This window comes from Bos indicus x Bos taurus, chromosome 13, assembly GCF_003369695.1.
Source record: "Bos indicus x Bos taurus breed Angus x Brahman F1 hybrid chromosome 13, Bos_hybrid_MaternalHap_v2.0, whole genome shotgun sequence".
In the NCBI taxonomy this organism is placed as follows: domain Eukaryota; kingdom Metazoa; phylum Chordata; class Mammalia; order Artiodactyla; family Bovidae; genus Bos; species Bos indicus x Bos taurus.
In genome coordinates, this window is record NC_040088.1 from 16,618,798 (window position 1) to 16,645,461 (window position 26,664).

Here is a 26,664-nt window from a genome sequence, read left to right on the forward strand (position 1 = left end):
GAGAAGCCCGTGAATCGCAACAAAGAGCCCAAGCAATGAAAGATCCCACGTGCCACAACTGAGATCCCACTCAGTTAAATAAACAAATATTTTCTTTAAAAAGAGCTTCCTCATAATGGTAATTGTTTCCAGGAAGAATTGGGAAATGGTGGATAAGTGGAAATAGAATGTAATTCTCTATAAATACTCTTGAATTTTAACATTCATATCATGTGCCCTTATTACTTATTCCAAAAAAAGTTTTTTTTAAGATAGTCAAGGTGGCTTGGGGGGAGCAATTTGAAAGAATATCTGGTGCTAGCAATTTCATGTTTAAGGATTTCCCACACACTCTGAAATACCCTGAGAGTGCCACGCTGTTCGCAGAGCCATACTCAGGTGATCATTACCTGTAATAGTAAATCATTAGAAATAACTTAGATGCCCATCAGGAGGAGAGTGGTCAGGGTAACTGTGGTACATCCTCTGTTGAAATACTCTCCAGCGAGCAGCAAAAATGAGATAGGTCTGTATGTGGCATGCGGTTAAGTGAAACAAACACCGACCCTTATAAAAAAAAATGTATTATTTTTTTAAGTTATACATGTTTGTTTCTTTAAAGAATCACATAGCACATTACTTCTCCAACTATACTCCTCTGGCCACCTCCATCAGAATCCTGTTGGATGAGGACTTCCCCGGTGGTCCAGTGGTTAAGAATCTGCCTGCCAGCGCAGGGGACTCCAGTTTGATCCTTTGATCCCTGGTCCAGGAAGATCCCACATGCTGCAGGACAGCTAAGCCCCTGCACCACAACTACTGAGCCTGTGCTCTGGAGCCTGTGAACCGCAACTACGGAAGCTTGTGCTCCATAAGAGAAGCCACGACGATGAGAAGCCCCTGTACCACCCCTGGAGAAAGCAGCACCCATCAACGAAGACCCAGCACAGCCAAAAATAAATAACCCCTCCAAAATTTCTGTTGGACATACTTATTCCTGGACTCCACTCTAGAGTTACTCAGCCCCAATCCTGGATGGTTCACAAGCTCCCGTGACTCAGATGGCCCTGGGTTTAGGTGATGTGTGGGCCCCAAGAGGGCAGGGCACCTCGCCCATTCTCAGGGTCCCTAACAGGGCTCATGAGTTCCTTCCTCCTCCCCCTGGACCAGGCCTCCAGCATCCCTGCCCAACGCTAGTCTTCACTGAACTGCTCGGATGATTCTGCGAGGTCCCTGGCTGTCTGCTTAGCTGATCTCACAGCCAGCACTTACTAGGGGCTCAGAGGGCAGTCAGTCCTGCCCTGTGCTGGGAGGGTCCAATCCCTGACTGAAACTCACTGAACTCTCTCTAATCCTTCTGAAATGGGGCATCCGTGCCTCCCACTCTGAATCCTGGGGTGAAGGAGCAAGAACTGGGGTGGGGGTGCAGAGGCCTGATACTTTGCTGTCAGTTTCTCCCATTCCCACCCAGCAGGGAGCAGAAAGGGAAGTTCTGAAGTAGAGTTGACAGGGGAGCCCTGAGAGGGTCTGCCCCTGAGGGCAGCTGGGCAGGCAGGATGCGTGGGGACTGGGCCAGGATTCAGGGCCTCGGAGACCGAGGGAGCTGGGCCAGGGCTAGAGTCGCCCAGGAGCATGAGGGGGCACTAACCATCGAGGTGGGTGCCATGGGTCTGAAGGTCAAGAGGGGTCTGGAGTTCTGAGTTTACAACAAGCACCCGCCCCGGGCTACTCTTCTACTAGGGAGCAACTAACTTTGGGTTGCGAGGGGAAGTTTCTGAGCATTCAGGACAGGGCCTGGGGACCCCCTATAAGAACTTCTCTCTCCAGACTTCCCTAGTGGCCCAGTGGTTAAGAATCCCCCTGCCAAAGCAGTCCCTGGTGCGGGAAGATTCCACAGGCCACCACAACTACTGAGTCCACGTGCCCTGGAGTTAGTGTTCCACAAGAGCAGCCACTGCAGTGAGCAGCGTATGCACTGCAACTGGAGAGTAGCCCCCACTCGCTGCAACTAGAGAAAGCGCGTGAGCAGCAGCAAAGACCCAGCACGGCAGGGGAAAAAACAAAGAACTTCCCTCTCTCAGGGCTGCTGTTTCTCTGCTACCACCCCATCCCCCACCCGAGTACCGTAGGCTGCCACTCTCAGCTCTGCTCTGAGGTCAGCATGATTTGGCTGTGGCTTCTACATAAAAAATCACGGCAATATCAACAGAAGCCAGAATTTTCCAAGTGCCTCCCAAGTGTCTGTTGTGGGCACGTGGGTGCTTTGCTATCGTTAAGAGGATCCCATTTCCCTTACAATTCACCCCTGTAAAGTGAAAAGTGAAAGTGAAAGTCACTCAGTTGTGTCCAACTCTTTGCGACCCCATAGACTATACAGTCCAGGGAATTCTCCAGGCCAGAATACTGGAGTGGGTAGCCGTTCCCTTCTCTAGGAGATCTTCCCAACCCAGGGATCAAACCCAGGCCTCCCGCATTGCAGGCAGATTTTTTACTAGCTGAGTCACATAGGAAGCCCATACAAATTGTTATGATGATTTACATTGTATATGATTTTCTGTGCTGTGCTGTGCTTAGTCGCTCAGTTGTGTCCAACTCTTTGTGACCCCATGGCCTGTAGCCTGCCAGGCTCCTCTGTCCATGGGGATTCTCCAGGCAAGAATACTGGAGTGGGTTGCCATTCCCTCCTCCATGGGGTCTTCCCAACCCAGAGATCAAACCCAGGTCTCCTGCATTGCAGGCAGATTCTTTACCATCTGAGCCACAAGGGGTGATATTAAAATTTCATTTTTTTTATTTACAGAGGTGTGTGTCCATCACCCCAAATAATTCCATTACCCCAAAAAAGAATCACATACCCAATCAGTCCCCACTCTCTTTTCACCCAGCCCGGGTGACCACCAGTCTGCTTTCTGTTTCTATAGACTTTCTATTCTAGATATTACATAGAAATGGAATCCTACAATATGTAGCTCTTTGTGTCTGGCTTCTTTCACTTAGAGTAACGTTTTGATTATCACTTAGAATAATCCATGGTGTAACACATATCAGTACTTGGTTCTTTCTTATTGCCAAATCTCAGTAATATTCCACTGTCTGGATACACCACATTCTATTCATCTATTCATCAGTTGATGGGTATTAAGGTTGTTTCCACTTTGGGGCTATTATTTATGAATGAATAAATAATATGAGTGAGTATTCATGCACAGGTTTTTGTGTGGACATATGTTTTCAGTTCTCTCGGGTACACACCTAGGTGTAGAATCGCTGGGTCATATGGTAACTCTATGTTTAACATTCTGAGAAACTTCCAGACTGTTTTCCCAAGGAGCTGCATCATTTTATCTTCCCACCAGCAGTGTATGAGGGTTCCAGTTTCTCCACAGCTTTGCCAATGTTTGTTATTCTGTCTTTTTTTATTAGGTGTTTTTATTTTTAGCTAATTAATTTTTGTGGCTATGCTGATCTTTTTTGAGGTGTACGGGCTCTTTGTTGCACCGTGTGGGCTTTCTCAAACTGCAGCACACAGGCTTCTCTGGTTGTGGCTCAGGCTTAGTCGCCCTGCACCATGTGGGATCTTAGTTCCCCCATCAGGGATCAAGCTTGCGTGCCTTGCATTGCAAAGCAAATTATTAACCACTAGACCACCAGGGAAGTCCTCTGTGTTTTTGATCCTTGCCATCTTAGCATATATCAAGTGGTACTTCATTATGATTTTCATATACATTTCCCTGGAAGTGTTCCCATTTTACAGAAAAGGAAACTGAGACTCAAAGAGGTGAAGAACCTTCCCCGGGGTCCTGAAACAGTCATGGGCAGAGGCAGGATTCTATCCCAGGCACTCTCTCTCCCCTGAGCTGTATTCCCAGAGGAGCAAGAAAACGCCCTCCCAGGAGGAGGGCACTCACCTAAAGAGTGAGAGGGCTGTAGATGAGACACAGGCTCTTGGGAAGGTAAAAGGAGGTCCCGTGAAGCCTCAGGATTTCCTGTGGAAAAGTCCTCTCCTGGCGCAGTATAGGTGCTCAGGGCCTATGAGAATTGTTACCACGCTAGCACGAGCCTGTACCCCCTAGACCTTCCCAGAGGGACCTGGGCTTTTCAGGCCTGCCTTGCACTTGGAGATTTCTAGAAGGGACCATGTTCATTGACTGCTGGCCTGAAAGGACCATCGGTCACAGACCGTCCAGACCGGGGATCCTGTAACCAGTCCGAGCCCTGCTGGCTTCACAGCCTCATTGATACACATCCTCATCCAGCCAGCCATCCGCCAGCCTGCTCTTCTCTGAACTTCAGCTTCCTCATCTCAAAACTGAGGATACGTGCCTCCCTTTGGGGCTGCTGTGGCGGTCGGCACAGTGCCTGGGGCACACTTAGTGCTCAGCCAACGTCAGTCATCATTCCAGCAGCTCCCAGACCCTGCCCTTGAGGAAGCTCACTCAGTCTGGCTGGCAGGGGAGCTCGGGGACAGGCAGATGCCCCAAGCTCCGTGTGGGTGATGCCAATGGTTTCTGTAGGGGCACAAAGCGGGTGCCATCTGGGCATGCTGGCTACAAAGGCTTGACTGATACACCCCCAGGCAGATTCTCAGCAGGACCGAAGTGGGCAGGACTCTTGGCTGGGATGAGCAAAGGGGAGTCCAGAGCCCAGGGCATGATGGAAGGAACAGTCAAGCTTGGCAAAACAGATTTCAATAGCTTAGCCTCTCTGAGCCCATTTCCTCAACTGTAATATGGGGGTGTTGATACCTGGGGAGAAAATGAGATCCCTAAAGGGATGCCTAAACCTCCCAACTGAGCAGTCCACGTGCTCACATGCAGGGCCATTAATTACAGTGCACCCAGATGGGACCACAGATTCTTGTCAACAATATTAATGGATGCATAAATTGATAAGTTGTAGGATAGTCGAACGGTAATAAAAATGGACACATTACAGACACATGAAATAATCTAGGTGAATCTCACAAACATAGCAGTGTATGAAAGAACAGATAGGGTATAATTCCATGCGTATAAAGTTCTAAAAATGTAGACAAAACTCAACTATATTATTTAAGATGATATACATATAGGTAGTAACACTGTAAAAAAAAAAAAAAAAAAAAAGAACACTGAGAATGGGATTACCTTAAAAATTAGGGTGGTGGTTCCCTCTGGGAGAGAAGAGGGGGTAATCTGGAAGACACATGGGCAAGGCAGGGGGTTCTTTTCTGGGGTTGCCTGGTGAGCTGGTAACTCACCCTTACTTCATTTATAAGTTATTTATTCACAAAACAGTATAAACATGTTTTTTGTTCGCTTCTATATGGGTAATGATCTCAAAATCAGAATCATTCGAGCGCCTGGTAATTGGATTGGCGCTGGACGAGGGCTGGTTTTCTTTCTCCTTGAGCCCCCACTGGAGTTCGTTCTGTGCTTGGGGGGCCGAGAGCAGGCGTGAGAAGGGACTGAGTGAGGTGCGGTGTGGGCTGGCCTCCCCCCCCATCTCCCCCTCCCTGGCCGCACTGTTCCCAGACGTGAATGCCCCAGAAAGACTGCCCAGGGTTTTTTTTTTTTAAATCGCTTTATTCAGGTTGGCTGGTAGTCACGGACTGGATCATGTGTACAGGGTAACCCACACCCCTCCCAGGCAAAGCCTAGGCCTCTCCCACATCCCCCGCCTCCATCGCTGAGGGGTGGCCAGAGGTTCCAGCCAGTTCTGAGGGGGTGTGGGGCTCAGTAGAAATATTTACAAATCACCAAGGGGGTGGGTGCCCCCCTGCTCAGGAATTGTGAAAGGATTTGGTATGGGGGGGCCCTTGGCTCCCAACAGCGCCAGGCCCTTGAAGGGGGGTTCGGCATGGGTCCTGGGAGGGGGCTGGGATGGTAGGAGCTGGCAGAGGGGGCTCCTGCCGAGCCTCGAAGACCCTCCAAAGGGTCCCGCTGGTGCAAGACTCTGCCTGGGGCCAAGGGGTCAGAAGGGAAAGGCCCCCCTTCTGACTTGCCATGTGAAGGGGCAGATCCAGGGTCCCCCGCCTCCCTGGTGGGTGGGACAAGGGGCTGATTCTTAGTGGGAGGAGACTGAACATGACTGGAGGCGGTGGGAGCAGTCTCCCTGTCCTCCCAGGGCCCCTGTGAGCCACTTGGCCAAGGGGTCACGGCTCTCCTGGGGGGCTCTGTGCCTCACTCCTTCACCAGAGGCCCTGGTTCTGCTCAGAAGATTCAAGTCCACATTTGGGAGAGGTCACCGTTCCACGCCCCCGGGGTCCAAGCAGGGGATGGGAGGAAGGAGGGAGAATAAGGCTGGGAGGCCCCCGGCTTGGGACGGGATGGGAGACAAGCAAGCAAAGCGAAACACTGGACTCAACCGAAGCTGGTGACAGACGGGGGCGGCTCGGTCCCGGCCTGGTGCCCCAGCCCAGCGTTCCGGGGCGGCTGTCCCCTGGGTGCCCCGGGCCACCTTCTCCGAGCCAGGTCGTGGCGGGGGTCTGAAGGGGGAGGGTTGGGCGGGGCTTACATGCTGAGCTGAGGGGTGGTGGGCGCAGGGCCGAGGAGGGGGCCACGGGCCGTCTCGGGGATGGGGAGGAGCTGGACCCGGGCAGCCCCGGCCCCGGCGGTCCAGCGGCTCCTCGCACACTCGATATAGCCAGAGGGGCGCAGGGCAGGCCGGCGGCGAGCTGGGCATCAGTCTAGACGCTGCAGGCCTCCTCGTCCACCGAGCGCTTCCGCAGCTCCTTGCCGGGCTTGGGGGGCGGCGGGGCGGGCGCGGCAGGTGGGGCCTCGGGCAGGTGCAGGACGGAGTTCTCCCCCGGCTGCACCCGCAGGTAGGCCTTGACCTTGTGGTGCCGGGCCTTGCCGTCGCTGAAGTCGATGACACGGCACTCGTAGGTGCCTTCGTCCGTGGGCTTCACGCGCGACAGGCGCAACTTGTGGGAGATGTTGCTGCCCACTACCTTGACCACCTGGGGGCGACACAGAGACAGTAACCTTGGCCACTGGAATCCAGGGCCCGCTCCGCGGGTGGGGCCCCAGGGACACTCCCATCAAGGCTTGCGGAATTCAACAGCAGAAAAGCAAAGCAACTTAAGTGTCCATCAACAGATCACATGAACAGGTGCTGGTCAGTTCATTCAGTGGAATATTGCATAGCAGTGAAAAACCATAAGCTAGAACTAGCCGTATTAGAGCTCAGGGATACATGGGGTGAAAAGATCTCATTGCAAAACTCTTGCCCTATGATGTCATTTCTGCAAAGAAAGGCACGAAAACACTCTACACTGGTTTTGGTGACTTGTGTGCAGGCAAGTTTGAAAACAGACACCAGGGAATACAGTGTGGCCTCAAAGCTATGGTTGTTTCTGAAGCAGAGCCCAGGGAAGGGCTGGGGTAGACTGCAAAGTGAATTCTTAGCCTTATTTGTCAAAATAAAATAAAGGCTGATCACAAATATATCAGGATGCCAATAATAGCTCACTCCAGTGGAGGTGGGGTGCAGGAGGAGCAAGACTGTGATATTTGTCTTCATATTTTGGCTTTTTGCTCATTTACTTATTGGATGGGGTTTTAAAATTTTTACTTAAAATTGAAATATAGTTTATATACAATAAGGCACACACAGCTTAATGAAATTTCACGTGTATGCTGGGTGTGACCACCATCCAGAGCAAGGCATGGGACGTTTACAGCCTTCTGGAGTGCAGCCTAGTGGCCCCTCCTTGTCAATTCTCACCCCCTTAGGTTACCTAGTACTCTGATTTTTATCACCCTAGACTAGTTTCCCCTGTTCTTGAACTCATTTGTATGTGTCTTCTTTCACACAACATACTATCAGTGAGATTCCTTCATGTTGCCTGGCTCAATTTGTTCCTTTTTATTGCAGTGTAGTATTTCATCACATGGATATATCGCAATCTGTTTATCCAGCCATCTGTTGATGGACATGTGGGTAGCTTTCAGACTAGAGCTCTTCTTAATAAATCTGCCACAACTATAAAGCTGCTGTGAATTTTTTCAATGAAGAGGGAAAAGGCAGTTGGACAGTCATATGAGATACATCACTGGGGAAGCTAGATGAGGACAGGGGACTCTGTGATCTCTTTGTAACTTTCTCTGAGTCTGCAATTCAAAATAAAAAGCTGAAATAAAAGCGAAGTTTGGCCTATAAATTGGGGGTGTTGTAAAAGGGGGCTTCCATCCTTCTTGTCCCCTTCTTCCTTAGAGCCAAAAGAAGCCCCTCCTACAGCCCCCACTCAATCTAGACAGAACAGGGGAAAACAGTCCCTAATAGCCAGCTGCGACCCCCTGCTCAGTGATGTCATTACTAGCTGGCACTGCAGGCTTGCCAGGGCCAGGATGGAGCTGAGTGAGCTTCAGACTGGTGGCCTCAGTCCGGAGCCCAACTGGTCCTTCTCTCCTGGGGGGGTGGTGATGAGGACAGATACCCAGTCTGCCTGTTCTTGCCACAACCCATATTCTGTAGGAGGACACCCTTGCTGATCACCCTTGTAGTGAGGAGGCCAGGGTGAGAAAGAGGACGGTATCTGAGGTGATGTGTTCACCATGCAGCTGGGCCCTCACACACGTGACTTCTAATCATCCTATTAATTGGCTCTGGCTTCTCTGGTTCCTTCCTCCTGGATTCCAGGCTCTTTCTGACCTCACAGCCTTTGCTGGTCTCTCTGCCAGGATGCTGTCTCCCATCACCTCCTTGACTCCCATTCATTCTCACACATCACCTCCTCCAAGAAGCCCTCCATCACATCCTCCTGTCTATTTCTTTCCTAACACTCATCACAACTGGAGAACCAAATATTTGTCTGTTTACTTGATTTTTGTTTTTCTGACTAAACTATAAACTCCACAAGGGCAGGAATGATATCTATCTTTTCCATCTCAGTGACCACTCCAGAGCCTGGTACCCTGTAAATAATAATAATGAAAAAAGAAAATGTATAAGTGTTTAAATGGACTTACTCTAGTCCCTCCTTTCTCCAAATGAAGTGGTACCCAGATATCATGCTTGTTAATTTTGGGTCACATATATATGATCATACCCACTTTACAGATGGTGAAGCTAAGCCTCTGAAAGATGTGGCTTTCCCATGGGCATCAAGTCAGTGAACCCAGGTTGCCTTTGCACACTCTAACCCTTCAAAGGTGTGATGGGCCCACAGAGGGTCACCCAGAGGTAGCAGGGCCACAGGGCATGTCCCAGGCTCCGGAAGGGAAGACAGCAGTGGGCAGCTGCTAGGAGCCTGGCTCACCCTCTCTTATTCTGACCTTCCTGGCTGGTCATCATCCCCCATAAAGCAAGAGTACATGGGTTTATGGCACAGCAGGAGGCAGGAGGTGGGACAGAGGCAGAACTGCCCACTTCCCTGTAGAGCAAGCAGTGAGAGATTCTTCCAGTTGGCCCCCTGGGTGTGGGACACCCCCTCCTCCAAGGTACTGGGGCAGGGCCCAGCTGGAGGCCATCAGCCCTGCTGGTTCCATCACCTCTGACCAAGGGCACAGAGAGGTCCTGGGGCCCTGCCACGCTCTCAGGCGAGTTAGGAGATGCCGTTGCAAATGCACAGCGGGGAGTGAATTACCTCAACATCTGTTTCCCTCACGGATATTAATTATCCTTCATTTGTCAACCCTACAAGGCGCTAATGGAGTAATAATGTGAAGTGCTGGGAGGAGCGCTGGGGAGGGAGCACCATGCATGGCCCATCCCTCTGCCCACACTTTCCCTTCCCTGGACCGGAAGCCCTGGTCACTGGCTCCCTCCTACCCCGTCACCCCTGTGTGTGACCTCCCCGACCCAGGGAGGAGAAGGGAGACAAGGAGAACAGCAAACAGTGCTGGGAGGCTGGATCTGACACTGACCTGTCCCGAGCACACTGGCCTCAGTTTTCTTGGGCTGGATTCATCCTTTCATTCGACAAGACCATGAGCGAGACCCACTCCGAGCCAGGCGCTGGGGGATACAGCTGCGAGCCAGCCAGACCCCTGCAACTCCCACCTAGGCTCCAGATCTAAGGGAGAACCCAGACCTCACATCCGTAACCAAGCACCCAGGGGAGCCGGCTTACACCAGAACGACGGGAGAGGACACACATCAGTCCTGGGGATCTGCATCTGTAAGCACCACCCAGAGAAAGCAAATAATAAAAACAGTAACAACAGTTAACAGCAGAGCTGGTAGCTAATATTTATGGAGCGCTTGATCCCTGGGAGATGATGTGCTAGAGTCTACACTTTATTTAAATCCCATAATAAATAACCCCAAGATGTAGGCACTACTGGGATACCAAGATATAGGCACATTGGGATACCCATTGTAAGGGTCAGGAAACAGGGCTCAGAGAGGTAAGGTGACTTGCCCAAGGCCACCCAGCTGGTGACAAGAACCAGGTCCTAATCATATCCCTGGGGATTCTCCCAGGACCAGTAAACAAGTCTGTCTTTCCACCCGCCCTTCCTTGTCTTTCCCTAGGCCTCCAGCCTTCCATGTCTTCGGGCAGCCTGGCCCCTTCCTCAGAAGCATCTCTTAAGTGAGAGAGCCATCATCTTACCCAGGCTTCATGGGGATGGTGGAGCAGCCTGTTGGATTTCAACATTCACAGACTGGGCAGAAAAATCCTGCAGCCCAGCCCCCCAGCATGGGGCTGTGAGGCAGAGAGACCCCCACGTGGAGGCCTGGCTGTAAATCATAATCGCCTCGGCCTTGGCCACGGGCATCGACAGGCCTTAGCAGTGCAATTAAGCACCTAATTATGCTGAAAGAGACAAGGTGGCCAGTCCACACCATGAACAAGCTCAGCCTCCTTCTTGCCTGCCCACGGCCCAGGCCTCGCTGGACACGGCAGGAGCCCACAGACCATCAGGTGGGTGGGCTGGGATCCTTCTCCCGAGCTGTACCAGGAAAAGTGGATGATGGCAAATTAATCCATGGTGCCAGACCTTTCCTCCATGTGTCCTCAGCCTAAGAGTGACGTGGTAACCCTGAGAAGGTGCCGGGTAGGGAGCAGAGGGTCAGGAGGTCCTTTCCCCAGGCCGGGCTCTGAGCTCTGCCACTCCTGAGCTTTCATCAGGAACACCCAGCCAATTCACCAGTGCCCAGCTGGTAAAGAATCCGCCTGCAATGCAGGAGACCTGGGTTCGATCCCTGGGTTGGAAAGATCCCCTGGAGAAGGGAATGACTACTCATTCCAGTATTCTGGCCTGGAGAATTCCATGGACTGTATAGTCCATGGGGTCTCAAAGAGTCAGACACGACGGAGCAACTCTCACTTTCACTTTGGCAAGGCCAGACACCAACTCAGAGTCTCCCCAAATCTGGGCCCCAGAAGGCCTCACCCATTGCAGCCAGACCCTCCCAAGTCATGACCCCCATATCTCCCTTCACACGGGCACAATCTGTCTCTGAATCCCACTGATCTTCCTGCTAAACAACACTGGTCCTTCCTTTCTCTCCGGAACCCAGATCCCCACACACTGGCCAGGGCAATATCCCAGCCTCCCCCAGGGTCTCTCCAAAGTGCTTTGCTGCTAAGTCATGTCACTTGTGTCCGACTCTGTGCAACCCCATAGATGGCAGCCCACCAGGCTGCCCCGTCCCTGGGATTCTCCAGGCAAGAACACTGAAGTGGGTTGCCATTTCCTTCTCCAGTGCATGAAAGTGAAAAGTGAAAGTGAAGTAGCTCAGTCATGTCCGACTCAGCGACCCCATGGACTGAAGCCTACCAGGCTCCTCCATCCATGGGATTTTCCAGGCAAGAATACTGGAGTGGGCTGCCATTGCCTTCTTTGGCTCCTTCCAATCCATCCCCCTAAGACAGTCAGACATATCTTTCCAAAATGGCTCCAACTTAGAACCCTTCCTGTGGTGGCTCCCCATAGTGGCTGCTGGGGGAATCCTCTCCTTTCCCTCACCCACCAACCTCCAGCAGTTCCTCCAGCACACACACACACACACACACACACACACACACACACACACACACACTCAGAGAAGTTCCCTCTACTCCAAGTCAACCCCCCTACACTCCAGTGCTCACTTCAAAGAACACCTCCTCCAGGAAGCCCTCCAGACCCCTCAGACTAGGTCAGGTCCTCTGTGACTGGCTGCACTCCTTCTTATTTTGATAGTCACAGCTGTAATTTTACTTTTTATCATGTGTGATGGTTGAGTTATCATCCATTTGCCACACCGGCTGGGAGTACCCTGAGAGTGGGGACTGGGTGTGTGTGACCATGGCCTTCACAGAGTAATCTTTGGGGCCTCAGCCAAAGGCCAGCTGCTCTGTGCCTATTTCAAGGGATTCCCAAGATGCATGGAGTGATTTCGACTCCACATGAATCTTGCTTCCCTTTCAGACTGCAGAATTCCATGCCCTTTGTATACCATGGATCACTGCAGGAATTTTCAAGGAAATATAGAAATGTCTTCTACAGAAAATAAAGTCGTAGTACACCATGACCCACTGCTTGGCCTGTTAATCCTTCATGAAGAATGCAGAGCTCGTGTGCTGCTCTCGTCCCCAGCCCCCACTCCCTGCATCAGAAACCATGCAGTATTCATGCATGTATCACATGTATGGGGTGGGCAGGCAAGGCAGGCAGGGGCTTGATCTGACAAATACTGCTGCCTCCTTTTAACCATTTATGCAGATTTGGGGGCCCAGAGTTGGGAGGTGCTGTTTGCTTTCCACAGTTTTTCAAAAATCCAATTAGGTCCCAACAGTTAAAAATCAGGGGCTTCCCTTTGCATTACAGGGGACACTGGTTCGATCTCTGGTCCGGGAAGATCCTACATGCTGTGGGGGCTGCAGCGTGCTTTCTGAGGCCTCTTTGGCTGCCGCTTGGCTTGTAGGGCTTGGCTGGAGAGGAGGCAGGGCTTAGGCTAGCAGGGCAGGAGCACAAGGCCACATGTATACTGGGACCCAGGCTGCCCATGGCTGTTTTGGACTGAAACAGGTTACATGAATCTACAGCACAAACAACTGCAGTTAGACCAAAGAAGGGACTAACAGTAACAAAGGCAGGTGAGCCTCCTGGGAAAGGGATGCATGTGGAGAATTTCACCTTATTTTCAAATTCAGCAGTTGGGGGCCATCTCTACTTACAAAATTGTTAGTTAAGGGGAAATTAATTCCAAAACACAGCACTTCAGTGAACTCAAAAGAAAGACTTCCAGAACTTGAAAGTGGACACAGGCAGAATTTATCTGAGCCCCAGGAATGAGGTCCTGATGAGGGAATCCTCAGCATATACAAGCTCCCAAGTGAGATAATTTTTAAGGCCAGGGGATCCTTCCCCAGGCCTCAAGTTAAATGAGATAAATCACATTGTAAAGTACTCATCATGGTTCCTGACATATGGCAAGCACTCAATAAATGTTAGCTGCCTTGTTATTATTGTTATCAATGCTATTATTACAGGTGCCTGTAATTTAAACGATCTCCTTATGAGATTCTGAGCTCTTTTCATTCCCTCTCCTGTTTTCTGCAAAGCTGGGCCTCCTTTCCCTGCTCCACACCCCTCCACCCCCAATTCTGGGAATAGGAATCATGTGATTTGAAAATTCATATTAAGTTTCCACTCTAGTAACCATTGTCATTTACACGGCCGAATCCAGAGGACTTTACAGTTTCCATGGCGCTGTTCATATATTTGTTAGACAGCAGTGAGTGGGGGAAGAGAGGCCCAGGGAGGGGCAAAGCTGGACGAGGACTCGAGTGGCCCTGGGACATTTGGCGCTGGCCCCACGTGTCCTCCCTGCCCTACCCCTGCACTCAGGGCTGCCGCATCTCAACCTCCCCAGGGCCACCATGGTGAACCCAAGGGGTTACCGCACCCACGATGGAGCCCTGCCTCCACCAAACCCCCGGAGACTCATTTTACTTCCTACTCTGAACCTGGGGCCCCCAAGGTGCTGATGCTGCCCAGCCAGAAGACTGAGCTGTTTGTCTTCCACAGTTTTTCAAAAATCAAATTAGGTCCCAAGAGTTAAAAAATCAGGGACTTCCCTGGTGGTTCAGTGGTTAAGAATCCACCTTGCAATGCAGGGGACTCGGGTTCAGTCCCTGATCCGGGAAGATCCCATATGTCTCAGAGCAAGTAAGTCTGTGTGCCACAACTGCTGAGCAGAGCGCATTCTCTGCACCAAGAGAAGCCACCACAATGAGAAGCAAGTAGGGAGTAGCCCCGCTCACCGCAACTAAAGAAAGCCCGCATGCAGCAACGAAGACCTAGCACAGCCAAAAATAAAATAAATTTTTTTAAAAATTGGGAGATACTTTCTGGAATTTCGGAGTTTTAGGTGACATGGGACTCTGGGACCAGCACTCCTGCATGGCTCATCTGGCTCCTGCAGGCACAAGGCCTTCGTTCCCAGGCCCCACCTTCCCACATGACCCCTGTACACATACACGCACAGGCACGATGAGTATGGTGTTGGCATGTCCGTGTATCAAAATCTGTGTCTGGCTTTGTGCTGCCATTGGCCTGGGTGTGTGTTTGTGTGTGTGTGGCAGTCACTTGGTAAATATTTATTGGGCGCTGACTACCTGCCAGGCACGGTGCCAGGCTCCAGAAATCAGGCAGGCGCAGTCCCAGTCACACTGTCTTCAGGGAAGACAGGCCTGAAATGTCTTCAGGCAAAAGACAGACAAAAAAAGACAGACAAAAATGTAGCCAGCAAGGAGAAGGAAGGGGCGCCGGCTGAGTCCCAGGGTCCAGGGAGGCTTGATGAGCTGAGTTCTGAAGGAAGAGAAAGGAACTGTTTTCTAGGCCAAGGGACTGGCCTGTGTAAATGTCAGAAGGTAGGAAGGAATGCGAGGCTGGGAGGCAGCCAGGGTTGGGAGGGACAGGGGAACCAGGTCCAACAGATGAGATGGCCCAGAGGGTGAGCAGAGTGAGCTGCACAGAATCTTGAAGGCCATGGAGAAATCTGAGCCTTCTCTCAGGCTGCAGGAACCTAGGGTGTGCTGCTGCTCACAGATGTCCGCTAACTGTGCGTCCATGTACTTAAGAACTATCACAGGAAAGATGCTCTCTGCACATGGAAATGGGTCTGTGTTTGTCTGGGAATCTCCTAACCAGAGCCCCAGCTGGTGCAGGAATCGCCAGGGATTGGGGTGGGGGTGGGCATTGCACAATCATGCTGAGTACATTTATTTTATTTAACTAATTAGCATCTTTGCATGCCCCTCACGTGGGGCCCAGCAGCCTTGAATTCTAATCCTCTAAGTCAATTAGATTATTTTCTCCTTTGTGTTAGATGCTTCTTAAACCCCAAGCAAAATCATCAGTGAGAGAGTTGCCATGAACAGGGTATATTAATGTACACAGAGGTCTCCACCTGGCCAGGCTTAACTGATGGGTGTTTGGACAAGAAACAAGATGTTACACATGGGCGTGCCATTGGCAGAGGATGAGGGTAAGGGGCCAGGGTCGGTGGGCCAGCAGCCGCCCTGAGCCAGAAATGATTTACATTTTACCAGCTCAGAAAGGGCCTGAGGGTAGATAGCACAAACGATGCTTTGAAGGCCTTTCTTCTGTCATCTGCCCATCTCCTGTCTGAGCCTCCGTGGGAGCCTCCCTCCCAGCCTCCCGGCCTCTGTTCTGCCACCTCCAGGGCCTGGCATGACACCTCACGCCTCCTGGTGCCCACTCTTTACACTGTGAATTCTGCTGTAGGTGATCCTCTGTGTCTAAGTGGCCTTGGGGCCCTGAGCTCCCCAACAAGTCCTTGATGGGCTTGGGAAGGAGCAGCAGAAAAGAGTGAATCTGGAGGTCACTCCCACCAACATGCATCCATACCCCTGTGGGCACCTGCATCTTCTGGGCATGTGTCCAGTTGACTCCCAGCCTCCTGCCAGGCTGATTGCATGCCCCATGCACAAACCCAACCTGGTCCCATGGCCACACGTATCACCAGGTCAGTCCCCTCTCCTCAGCCTCTTCCAGACTCTGCTTGGGGCGCCCTTCTCTATAAAAACTGGCACTCCCTGAGTCCCCTGGGTGCCCTACCTCATGGGGCTCCAGTGTAGCCTGGAGACAAAAGCTCAATGTGGCTCAGCCAAGTCATGACCTCCAGCAAGGCTTTGACCCCTCTAAGCCTCAGCTGCCCCATCTGTAAAATGGGCAAAAGCTTGCCCTTTCCTCGAGAGATGGAGCAATGATGAAAATGAGTCAATGCATTAGAAGGCCCGGCCAGCCCTGAAACCCTTCGGCTGTAGATCCTCTGTCCCGCCTCACGTCCGGAGCCAGATGACCCAAGTGACCGTGAGATGCCGCAGCCGTCATTTGTGATGGGCCGAAAAAAGCTGACTCAGTCTCATTAGTTCCTCGTTGGCTTCCCAAATAAAAAATGCTGCTGAGACAGGCACGAAGCATCAGGCATGCAGAGCCTTGGCCCCGACAGGAGAGAATGCATCTTCTCTCCCCCATCATTTGTTTGTGCCTGTCATTCAATGAACTTGAAAAATCTCTGGCTTTTAAAAAACAGCTGGGCCAATTTTTTCCCCTTCTTTTTTTCTTTTTTCCTTCTCCTCCATCTTCTTGCCAAAGCTCCCTGCTGAACTAGACCAATTTTTTTTTTTTAAATTACAGCTGTGTCCTCCATTAGAGCCCTTGTAAGAAGTCATTATCAAAACTCACACTTATTTTGGTGGCGTCCTTCCCTGCGTCTTCCTGCTGAGATGCTTTTAGCTGTTGGGAGGGGGAGGGTAGAAAAAGCAGAGACAAGGCGTTAGCATCACGGGATGGGGATATGGGCCACAGCTAAGATTCTCGAGACAGCAGGTGATGCTCCAAGGACCGCGGGTCTGGAGGCGGGGCTGGGGGGGGTAGTCCTTCAGCTCTGTGTCCACTCAGGGATGGAGGTGAGTTAGAGCAAAGGAAGATAAAGGAGGTATCTGTAAAACTGACTGCACATGCGCTATGCATTCTGATATGGAGGGTACTTGGAGATACACAGGGAGGGTAGGTGTGAACAGGCAAGAATGTAATTCGGGTTTGGCGTGTCTGTAGGACTGTCTGTCTGCACACTTGCATCTCTCTCCATCTGTGGATGCGTCCTGTTTTCAGGTTTGTTTGCACAGATGCTGCCAGAGCCCTGCCCACATACTTTCCCCTGCAAACTAACCTCAGAGGCTTCCAACTGCAAAGCCCACAACTCTGTGCCTGAGAGCTTTCTCTGACCACTCGAGTCCTCTAAGCCAGTGTGCTGGGGAGTGGACACCTCCGGGAGCCAGATGATTTTAATATGTATTTGTGAATATGTTAGAAGCCATTTCATGAAACATGCAAGAATGTGTGAGCATGCCTGTGTGTGCATATAAGAGTGTGTCATGTATGTGTTCATATGTGAACAGGTGAGCAGACACATATGTGTTTGCATAATACCTATATACACACAAGCGTAAGAATGAGAGTGTCTTAGTTTGCTCCCCCAGAAGCAGACCTTGAGACAAAGATTCAAGTGCAAATGATTTATTTGGGAGGTGATGCCAGGAAACACCAGGAGGTGAGTGAGTGAGTGATACCAAAGAGCAAAGGAAGTTAAGGTTGGGTATGTCCTCAAGCCAGTTACCACCGTGGGCAACTGAACTTTCTCCCTCTGAGCACCTGGGGATGCTCTTCAGTTATCCCGACTGAAGGGCGAGGGAGCTGGGGTATTTACCCTCCAACTGCTGTCAGCCGTTGATGGAGCCCTTTCCCAGCCTGCCTTCCGTGCCGGCAGGCTCTGTGGTCCAGAGAAAACCCACAGGCAGTGTTGCAGGGACTGGCAGTGGGGCTGGTGGTGGTGATAGCGCTGGCCAGGCAGGTGGGCGGGGACACCAGTAGCATATGCCTCCACGGTGTGTGTGTGTGTGTGTGTGAGTGTGCACGTGTGCCGTGACTGGGCTGCCTCCTGTGTCCGCAGGTATGTGGAAGGGCATGCATGCACGTGTGTGTGTGTGTGGGGTGGGGGGACCGAACTGGGCAAAGACTGCCCTGTATTTAGAGGGCTTGCAAGAATCCGCCTGCAACGCGGGGGACCTGGGTTTGATCCCTGGGTTGGAAAGATCCCCTGAAGAAGGGAAAGGTTCAGATCAGATCAGTCGCTCAGTCGTGTCCGACTCTTTGCGACCCCATGAATCGTAGCACACCAGGCCTTGGCCTGGAGTGTTCCATGGACCCCATAGTCCATGGTGTTGCAAAGAGTCAGACAGGACTGAGCAACTTTCACTTTCACTACAAAGCAAGTGCCCCCAGGGCTTGGAGAAGGTGAGTCAGGAGACGCGCCTTGCCCAGTAACCTGGAGCCAGCTTCCGTCCCTCTGGCCTCAGTTTCCCCACCTGTACCTGAAGGGCGGGACTCTGCTCCCTGCAGGGCCCTACCAGCTGCGCGCATCCCAAGTACATAGCCTCGCTCCGCTCCCTACTCCGACCCCCCCACCAAGCTTCCATTCCAGGAAGGGAGGGAGACTGCTGGGGGCTGCAGAGGACGAGCACAGCTGGAGCCCGAGCCCGTGCCCCTCAGAGACGATGAGGGGCAGAGACATACCCCCTCCCGGGGAGTGGGGGGGCCAGGATCCTCCCAGCCCCACTCGGATAAGGCTCTCCCGGGCGGTACCTGGTTCGAGGCCCACGCCTGCTTGTCCGTCCAGTCCCTGTGGCTCCGCACGTACCACCACTGGATCTCCAGCGAGTAGGAGGGGGAGCCGCTGCCGCGGAAGGAGCAGGCCATCTCCACGTCCTCGCCCGTCCGCGCCGTCATGTCGTGGGGCGTCTCTGTGAACAGGGCTGTGCGGAGACACCGGGGGAAGGGTAGCCAAGGGCTCAGGAAACCTCAGGGCCGGCGGCGGGGGCGGGCGGAGGGGAGGGGCGGGGGTGGGGCGGGGTGGTCTGGCTGCTGGTGGGGCGCTTGGACCAGCTCTGGGAGGCTGGGCAAGAGGGCTGGGCAGTGGAGGCAGGTGGCAAGACTTGGGGATGAAGGAGGAGGTCGGGGGGCCCCGAATGTCCCACAGAGGCCAGCCCTCGACCCCCGAGACCGCGGGCACCAGATTGTCTGGAGAGGGTAGTGACGGATCCGAGGAGGGCTTGGTTGGAAGGTGTGAGCAAGAAGGCCAGGAGGCCAGAAAGGAAGCTGCTGCTTTCATCAATTCTTCCCAATTTCTCTGCCTGCCCCGCCCTGGGGGGGTCTTCTCAATCCCAGGGCACAGCATTCAGCACTGTCTTTGAGAAACCAGACCAGACCTGAGCCTCCGCCTCAATCAAGGAACCTTGCCGGGGTCCCCTCTGCCCAGGTTGGAGGGCAGGCCACTCCCACCTCCCCTTGGTCTTCATTCTGTCCTGTGAACAGGCCTCACTTTGGTCTCCGCTGTTCCCAGTGCCTGAAGTGTGCTTCCCTTGGTGCCTCTTTGGCCAGGCAGGTCACTCAAAGCTCCGCTGAAACCTGGCCCCCTCAGAAAGACTGTCCCTGACCCACTGGGTCGGTTCCCCTCAACACCCTGGTCATGGTCACACACACCCGCTGGCTGCGGGTACTGCCTGTCGCAGCTGCAGGACAGCAGGGACCAGAGCTCCCTCACTACACATTTCCTGGCACCTGTGAGATGCCCCAAACAGGTGGTACAGTCTCCATCCTCTCAAGGCCCCCAGGGGACGGTGGGAGACCCAGGTGCCTCCCGTCACCCGCGCCCCCCACCCCAAGCCAGGTCCAGCTCCCCACCAAAGACGGAGCAGCGGTTCCCCAGGCCCAGCACGAGCCCCACCCTTCGGCCACCCCCACCACGCTAGCAGATAAATGGGAAAACCAGTCCCCGCTCGGTGCAGCTCCCACCATATGTTCTGTCTCTTGTCTTTCCAAACAAATACTGTCCTGAGACGTAATTAGAATTCTTTCCTCTTCTCAGGACGGATTATCTCTCCCTGGAAAGATGCCTGGCAGCGGCAGGTCACCCAGGGAATGTTGCCTCCGTCGGTCCCCGCCACTCCAGGTCTGTTTTGCTGCTGCCAGGCGCCCCCACCCAGCAGGCAGACAAGCCCACCTTGCAGCCCCCGTGGTCCCTCCTGGCACTGCTCGCCTCGAAGCTGGAGGAAGACAGAGCCTGACTGGAAGCAGGGGTCCTGCTCTGGGGTCACCTGTTGCCACCCCGCTCCCATGATCCCAAGCACTTTGGGAGGGTCAGGATTGATAAAATCCTGCTGTTTCTGCTGTACACACAGGGTTTCCAAATGGAACTTGACTCCAGCAATGAGCCTGCAGGCTAAGAGAATGTCTGTGACATCCTTGACCTCCAAGGTCATGGGTTCAGGCTGCCCATGTTCTCTGAGGTTTGCGAGGGACTGACTGCTGTTGCGTAACAAAGCCAGTTTAATAAGAACGGAGATGTTGTTTGAGTTACTGAACACGTGTCAAGGGTGGTGTGTCAGCAACTGAGAGCTGGGACTGTCCTTGTTTCCAATGGGCAGGAAACACAATGGGCTCCTGGAGGAAGGTACTTGCCCACCCACCTTTGACCTCCAAGTGCCCCGGCCCCCCAAAAACTGTAGGGTCTCCCTTGCCTCCTTTGTTCTTTCCCTTATGCCCCCATTCAGTCTCTGGAGAGTTCCATGGGTTCTGTCTCCAGAACATCTCCTGAATCAAGCCCCTTCTCCCCGCTTGTACTGCCCCAGGCTGGGCCAGCCATCACAACCTCTCGCCCAGGACAGCGGGGGAGCCACTGGCCTCCCTGCCACCACCCACCCTCCTCATTCATTTATTTTCAACACAGCAGCCAGAGGAAATTTGGCAAAACACCAATCAGTCCCTCTCTCTCTCAAATCTCCCATAACACCCTCTCCCTAAGACGAAAAACCAAAGCCTTTACAGTGGCTGACAAGCCTTCCGTGTTCAGCCAGTCCCCTGTGGAGGAAAAGCTTCTGTTTTTCCCCTTGCTCATTCCATTCCTGACACAGTGGCCTCCCTGCTGTTCCTTGGATGTTTAGCTGAGATCCTACCTCAGGACCTTTGCACTTGCTGTTCCCACTGCTTAGCACTCTCTTCACCCAGATTATCACTGGGCTCCTTCCTTCCCCTGCATCAGGGCTCTGCTGAAATGTCACCTCTTCAGTGAGGCCTGAGGCCTTCCCAGGTGGTGCTAGTGGTAAAGAACCTACCTGCCAATGCAGAAGACGTAAGAGATGAGGGTTCAATCCCTGGGTCAGGAAGATCCCCTGGAGAAGGAAATGGTAACCCACACGAGTATTCTTGCCTGGAGAATCCCATGGACAGTGGAGCCTGGAGGGCTACAGTCCATAGGGTCGCATGGAGTCAGACACGACTGAAGTGACTTAGCATAGCATGCACGTGCAGCGAGGTCTACCCTGACCACTTCACTTAAAGCTGCATCCCTGGGAATTTCCTGGTCCAGTGGTTAGGACTCAGTGCTTCCAGTGCCAGGGCCTGGATTTGATCCCTGTTCAGGGAAATAATATTCCACAAGCTGTGCAGTCAAAACAATTAATTAAAAATTTAAAAAAAAGAAGAGAAATTGCAAAATACAATTTGCATTGAAAAAAAAAAAAAAAGAAAACTGCATCTCTTGCCCCAACCCAGAGCTTTGAAACCCTCTTCCCTTCCAACATACTTTCAGTGCTGCTCACTAGAACTTCCTGCGATGAGGAAAATGGTCTGTATCTGAGCTAATACAGTGGCCACCAGCCACATGTGTCTGTTGAGCACCTGAGATATGACTAGTGTGAATAAGGGACTGAATTTTAAGTTTTACGTCATTTAAATTAATTTAACCTAAAATGTAAGCATTTCTGTGGTGGTCCAGGAGAATCGGCCTGCCAATACAGAGAACACGGGTTTGATCCTTGGTCAAGGAACTAAGATCTCATGTGCTGAGGGGCACCTAAGACCATGTGCCACAACCACTGAAGCCCACATGCCCTAGAGCCCATGCTCTTGCAAGAAGAGAAGCCACTGCAATGAGAAGCCTGTGCACCACAATCAGATAATAGACCCTGCTTGCTGCAACTAGAGAAAGTCTGTGTGAAGCAACAAAGACCCAGCACAGCCAAAAATAAATATTTTTAAAAAACTTAAATGCAGATGGCCACTTGTAGAGGGTTGTTGTCATCCAGTCACGAAGTCATGTCCGACTCTTTGCAACCCTATGGACTGCAGCACGCCAGGCTTCCCCATCCTTCACCATCTCCTGGAGTCTGCTCAAACTCATGTCCATTAAATTGTAGATAACAGCTACTGTATTGGACAGCACAGCTAATACACTTATTTTATGTATGTTTATGGTCTGCTTTTTCTTCCAGGAGGTAGGGGTGGTGCCTGTCTGGTCTACTGATATATCCCCAGTTTCTAGAACAGTGCTTGGCACATAGTAGGTGCTCGCTAAATGCTGATGCCGACTCGCCAACTCAGGCAGGACTGAAGGGGGCCGCCGAGGACCTGAGCCACCAGGAGGACTGGGAGGTGCTCAGAGTGAGCCACTGGCCCCTGGCCCTGGGGACAGCCGGATTCTGCTTTGATCCACACCCCTACCTGCCCAGCACCTTTGCAGATGGGGGAAGGAGGAGAGTGGTGAGGCTCCCAGTTGGATCTGAGGTAACTGGCAGTGTGACCTTCCTGGCCAAGAGATAGTGGGAGCGACACTGCTGTTGTAACCCCCTCCAGCTGTCCCTGCCTGAGCCATGGGAATCTGAAAGTAACCACCATCTTCCCTCCTGCCCATGGAGAAAGGAGATCCAGAGCTACTGTGTGGAGAGGGGCTTGCTCCCCCCACCAGGAGCCACCCCCCGCCCCTCACCCAGGATCACAGAGCTAGGAAGGGCAGAGCCAGCCCTGGAACCAGGGCTGTATGACTCAGCCATGGCACTTCTCCTCCTAGGGCTGGGTGAGTCCGTCCCACAGGAGGATGGGAGATGGTACGGTGGGTCTCACGGGTGGAAGGAAGGGCAGCGATGGGTTTCCATCAGGGTGAAAGGAGGGGCTGGCCTCCATCTGCCTTCACTCAGCCTCCCCCTGCCCACAGGCCCCCCAACTGACTGAAAACCCTGACCTTGGTCCACCAGCTCTTCTTATTGATGCAGAAATCTGGCCCAGGGCTACTCAGCAGCCAGGGGTGGGAAAGGTCAGGCCCTCTCCAGCCCCACAACAGCCCCTCTCCCCCAACGCGGATCCCAGTAATCATCCTCTAGAGGGTGCTGTCCAACAGACACAGAATGCGAGCCCCGTGCAAAGACAGAGGGAATTTTCAATTACCTGTCGCCATGTTTTTAAAGTAACCAAAAAAAAAAAAATTTAAGAGGTGAAATCAATTTTAATCATTTATTTTATTTAACCCAAGATATCAAAAAATTATTTCAACATGTATAAAATTATTCATGAGAAATTTTACATTCTTTTTTGTGCTAAGTCTTGGAAATCCACATGTATTTTACATGATTACAGCACATCTCAATTTAGGCCAGGCACCTTCCCAGTGGTCAGTTGTCATGTACGGCATCCTGGCAGGTGGGGACTCTGCCAGCCTCAGCTCCCCACTGCTCAGAGGTGGCGGCCCAGGCCCAGTGTAGGGCAGTAACCCTTCCAAAGTCACACAGTGGAGCCTGGGTTTGAACCCAGGCCAGGCTTCCCAGATGATGTTAGTGGTTAAGGAACCCGCCTGCCAATGCAGGAGATGCAAGACATGGGTTCAATCCCTGGGTCAGGAAGATTCCCTGGAGGAGGGCCTGGCAACCCACTCCAGTATTCTTGCCTGGAGAATCCCATGGATAGAGGAGCCTGGTGGGCTACAGTTCATGGAGTTGCATGGAGTCAGACATGACTGAAAAGACAGCACACACACACACACACATGCACTGTCTGACTCCCAAGGCTGTGCTCTTTCCCACATAACTCAAACTTTTTGGGGTGGTAGGACTCTTTCTTAAAAAGGAACAGTCCCCAGTGGCCAACCTTGTTCTGGAAAGTCCTGAGGAAGCGCCGTCCTGTGGGGAGTCTGTTTTATTCTGAGTGTAAAGGCCTAGGCTGGTATCGAGGAGGCGTTTCACCCAGCCTGAGGCAATCAAGGGAGGCTTCCCAGAGAAGGTGCTGCTCCCCACCACCCCCACCAGCCCCAGGTGGGCCAGGCAGTCCTGAGCCAAAGTGGGGAGGGGCCCTGGCTGGGAGGATGGAGGGAGAATCTGCTCTGAGAACTCCTGGGAGCCAGGAGAGTTGGCTGTAGGTGCGGCCACCAGCTCTCCCTCTCCACAGGGGGCTCTGGCCCCTCGCTCTTTCTCGCTGATCCCCTCAGACCCTGCCAGGAGCCACATGGTTGGGTGGGTTGAAGGAGGCCCCCTTAGGATCCCATTGGCTCCATCCTCTGTGATGAAGGGGGCAATGCATTCTCAGGACAAGTGGGGAAGCTGAGGCTCTAGGCGTTTGATGGCATATCTGAGTCCCCATATTCCAGAAGCAGCAACATGAGGGTTTGTTTGGGGCCCACCCCAGAGAACCCCCTTCCTGAAGGGAGAAACCACACACAGGTGAGTGCCAGGACCTGGAGCCGGGGAGAAGGGACTGAGCCTGTTTCTGCCGTCAGACTTGCTGTGTGACCTTGGGAAAATTCTCCCCCTCTCTGAGCCTCGGTTTACTCCTCTATACAGTAGGGTTAGTCCTCACAGTCTGAGACCCCCACCAGCTCAGACAAACCCAAGGGAGCCAGGCCCTGGGCACTGGGAAGGGGAGGGGTCCCTTCCACTTGGGGGAAGAGGAGGTGACCTGGCCCTTCAGCTGCACCCTGAAGGAGGGGTGAATACCAATAAGCAGAGGTGGAGAAGGATAGTGTGAACCCAGAAGGGAGGAGGGGAAACCCACGGAGCTTTGTTTAAAAAATAATAATCACACCTTTTAAGGAGCATCTACTAGCTTGATGCTGACATTGTCTCTAACAGTTTCTAATCCACTCACTTCCATTTGACAGATGAGGAAAGTGAGGCTCAGAAAGGTGACATCATTTGTCCAAGATACATACACAGCTGGATTTTGAACTTAGGGTCTGATCATCAGGCGTGACCAAGACCCTGGGAGTCCATCAGCTCCCATCAGAATTTGATCTGAATTATCAGGTCAAGTTCAGCCACCAGATTCCACACTTCTGTGTCCCATTTGCACACCTCCAGAGACGGGGAGCTCAGCTCCTCCTGCCTCCACTGAAGGTGGGGACTCTAGTTGTCAAGAAGTTCTTGCTCCCTCTGCTAATTCTGTGATGAGGACTCAGCATCAGCACCAGAGACCAGAAGCTGAGCCACCTTAATTTTGATGATGACGATGATGATCTCTGACAAATATGGAGTGCTTGTTAGTATTCCATTATTTGTTAGAGATCATCGTCTCTAACAAGGCCCTCTGCCAAGCTCTTTAGGGAGGTGTGATCATTATCATCCCCATTTTTCAGATGGGGAAACTGAGGCTCAGAAGGGTTAAGTGACTTGACCAAGGCCCCAGAGTCAGTGGTTATGTATGAACCCAGCTCTGGAGGACTCAGGAGTGGCAGCCCATAACTTCTAGACCATGCTCTTATAACCCTCTTCTTGGTCCCCTCACCCCACCACCTCCTTCCCTCTAGCCTCTCAGACCCCTCCCCAACCTCCACATCATCCTTGCTGAGTTTGGGACGTTCAAATCCTCTTTCCTCTTTGACTTCCTCCCACCCCTCCCTGTTCAGGTAACTCCTCCCAGCCAGGGAGCTGGTATAATTATAGATGTTTGAGAAGGATATGATTGTCCTCTCCAGCCCCAGGGCCCTGAGCAGGGCTGGGCTCGCTGGGAAGACAATTAAAACCGCTGTCCACAAATTAGGATTCAGCAGGAGAAGGAGAAAGGGGCTTGATTGAATGCAACATCTCCTTCCTTTCTGCTTTTAATTGGGGGAGCGATGTATTAATTAACCCCAGGCCTGGTTATCGGGCATCATCTGCAGGAAATAGTTTGTGGCCACAGCCGGAGTCACTAACTTTGGCTCCTGGAAAAGGCAGGAGATGATTTGGAAGATCTCACCTGCCCTTCAAGAGTGGAACCCTGACCTCCTTCCTAACCTTTCAAGCCCTCGTTCAGTACAAACATCTAGCACTTGGCCTCTGGCATGGATCTGAATCCTGTTTCCTTGAGTCCCTAGCTGTGTGACCTGGACAAGCCCCTTTACCTCTCTGAGCTTCAGTTTCTTTAGCTGAAAAAAGGGAAGAATGAGAGGATAAAGAGAGAATTGCACAAGGCAACATACGCCTCATGCCTGGCACATAGTAGGTGCGCAAGAAAAAGCACTCCCTTCTCTCAGTTTCTAGCTCAAAATCCTACCATCTCCAGGAAGATGTTTAAAGATGCTTCCTTGTAGCTTCATCAGATTATGCAGTGGAGGCAAGATCTGTATTTCACTCATACCTGGACCATGACACCCCTCATCCATCAGTCCTCTACTCTCCTTCCAACATCCATGCCTGCCAAGCCAGGGAGATTCACGCAGGTCCCAAGGAGGCATGTTGACCCAGGCAACCCTAGCCTAGTCCCCACATCCCTCCATCTCTGAGCTCAGGTTCCTCATCCCAGACACTCTGGTCCAGCCCCAGGTCTCCCTCTGCCCAACCCTCTCTGCCTTTCCAGTCTTCAGGTTTCTGGACTAAGACTGCCTCTTCCAGGAAGCCTGCAGGGACTGGTCCGCAGCCCACGCATCAATCTTTGCTGGAGC

At 52.4% G+C, this 26,664-nt stretch overlaps 1 protein-coding gene across 1 annotated transcript in view; it reads right to left on the reverse strand.

Moving 5' to 3' along the window:
* Positions 1–5,522: 5,522 nt before the first annotated feature.
* The window catches only part of VSTM2L (V-set and transmembrane domain containing 2 like), a 39,036-nt gene continuing 17,894 nt past the window's right edge, over positions 5,523–26,664 (reverse strand). The window contains exons 2-4 of the mRNA XM_027558571.1: positions 18,567–18,736; positions 16,608–16,658; positions 5,523–6,919 (exon numbers count right to left, since the gene is read on the reverse strand). Of these exons, the coding sequence (XP_027414372.1) occupies positions 6,647–6,919; positions 16,608–16,658; positions 18,567–18,736 (494 nt within the window). The 3' untranslated portion in view covers positions 5,523–6,646. The remainder of the gene's footprint in view (positions 6,920–16,607; positions 16,659–18,566; positions 18,737–26,664) is intronic.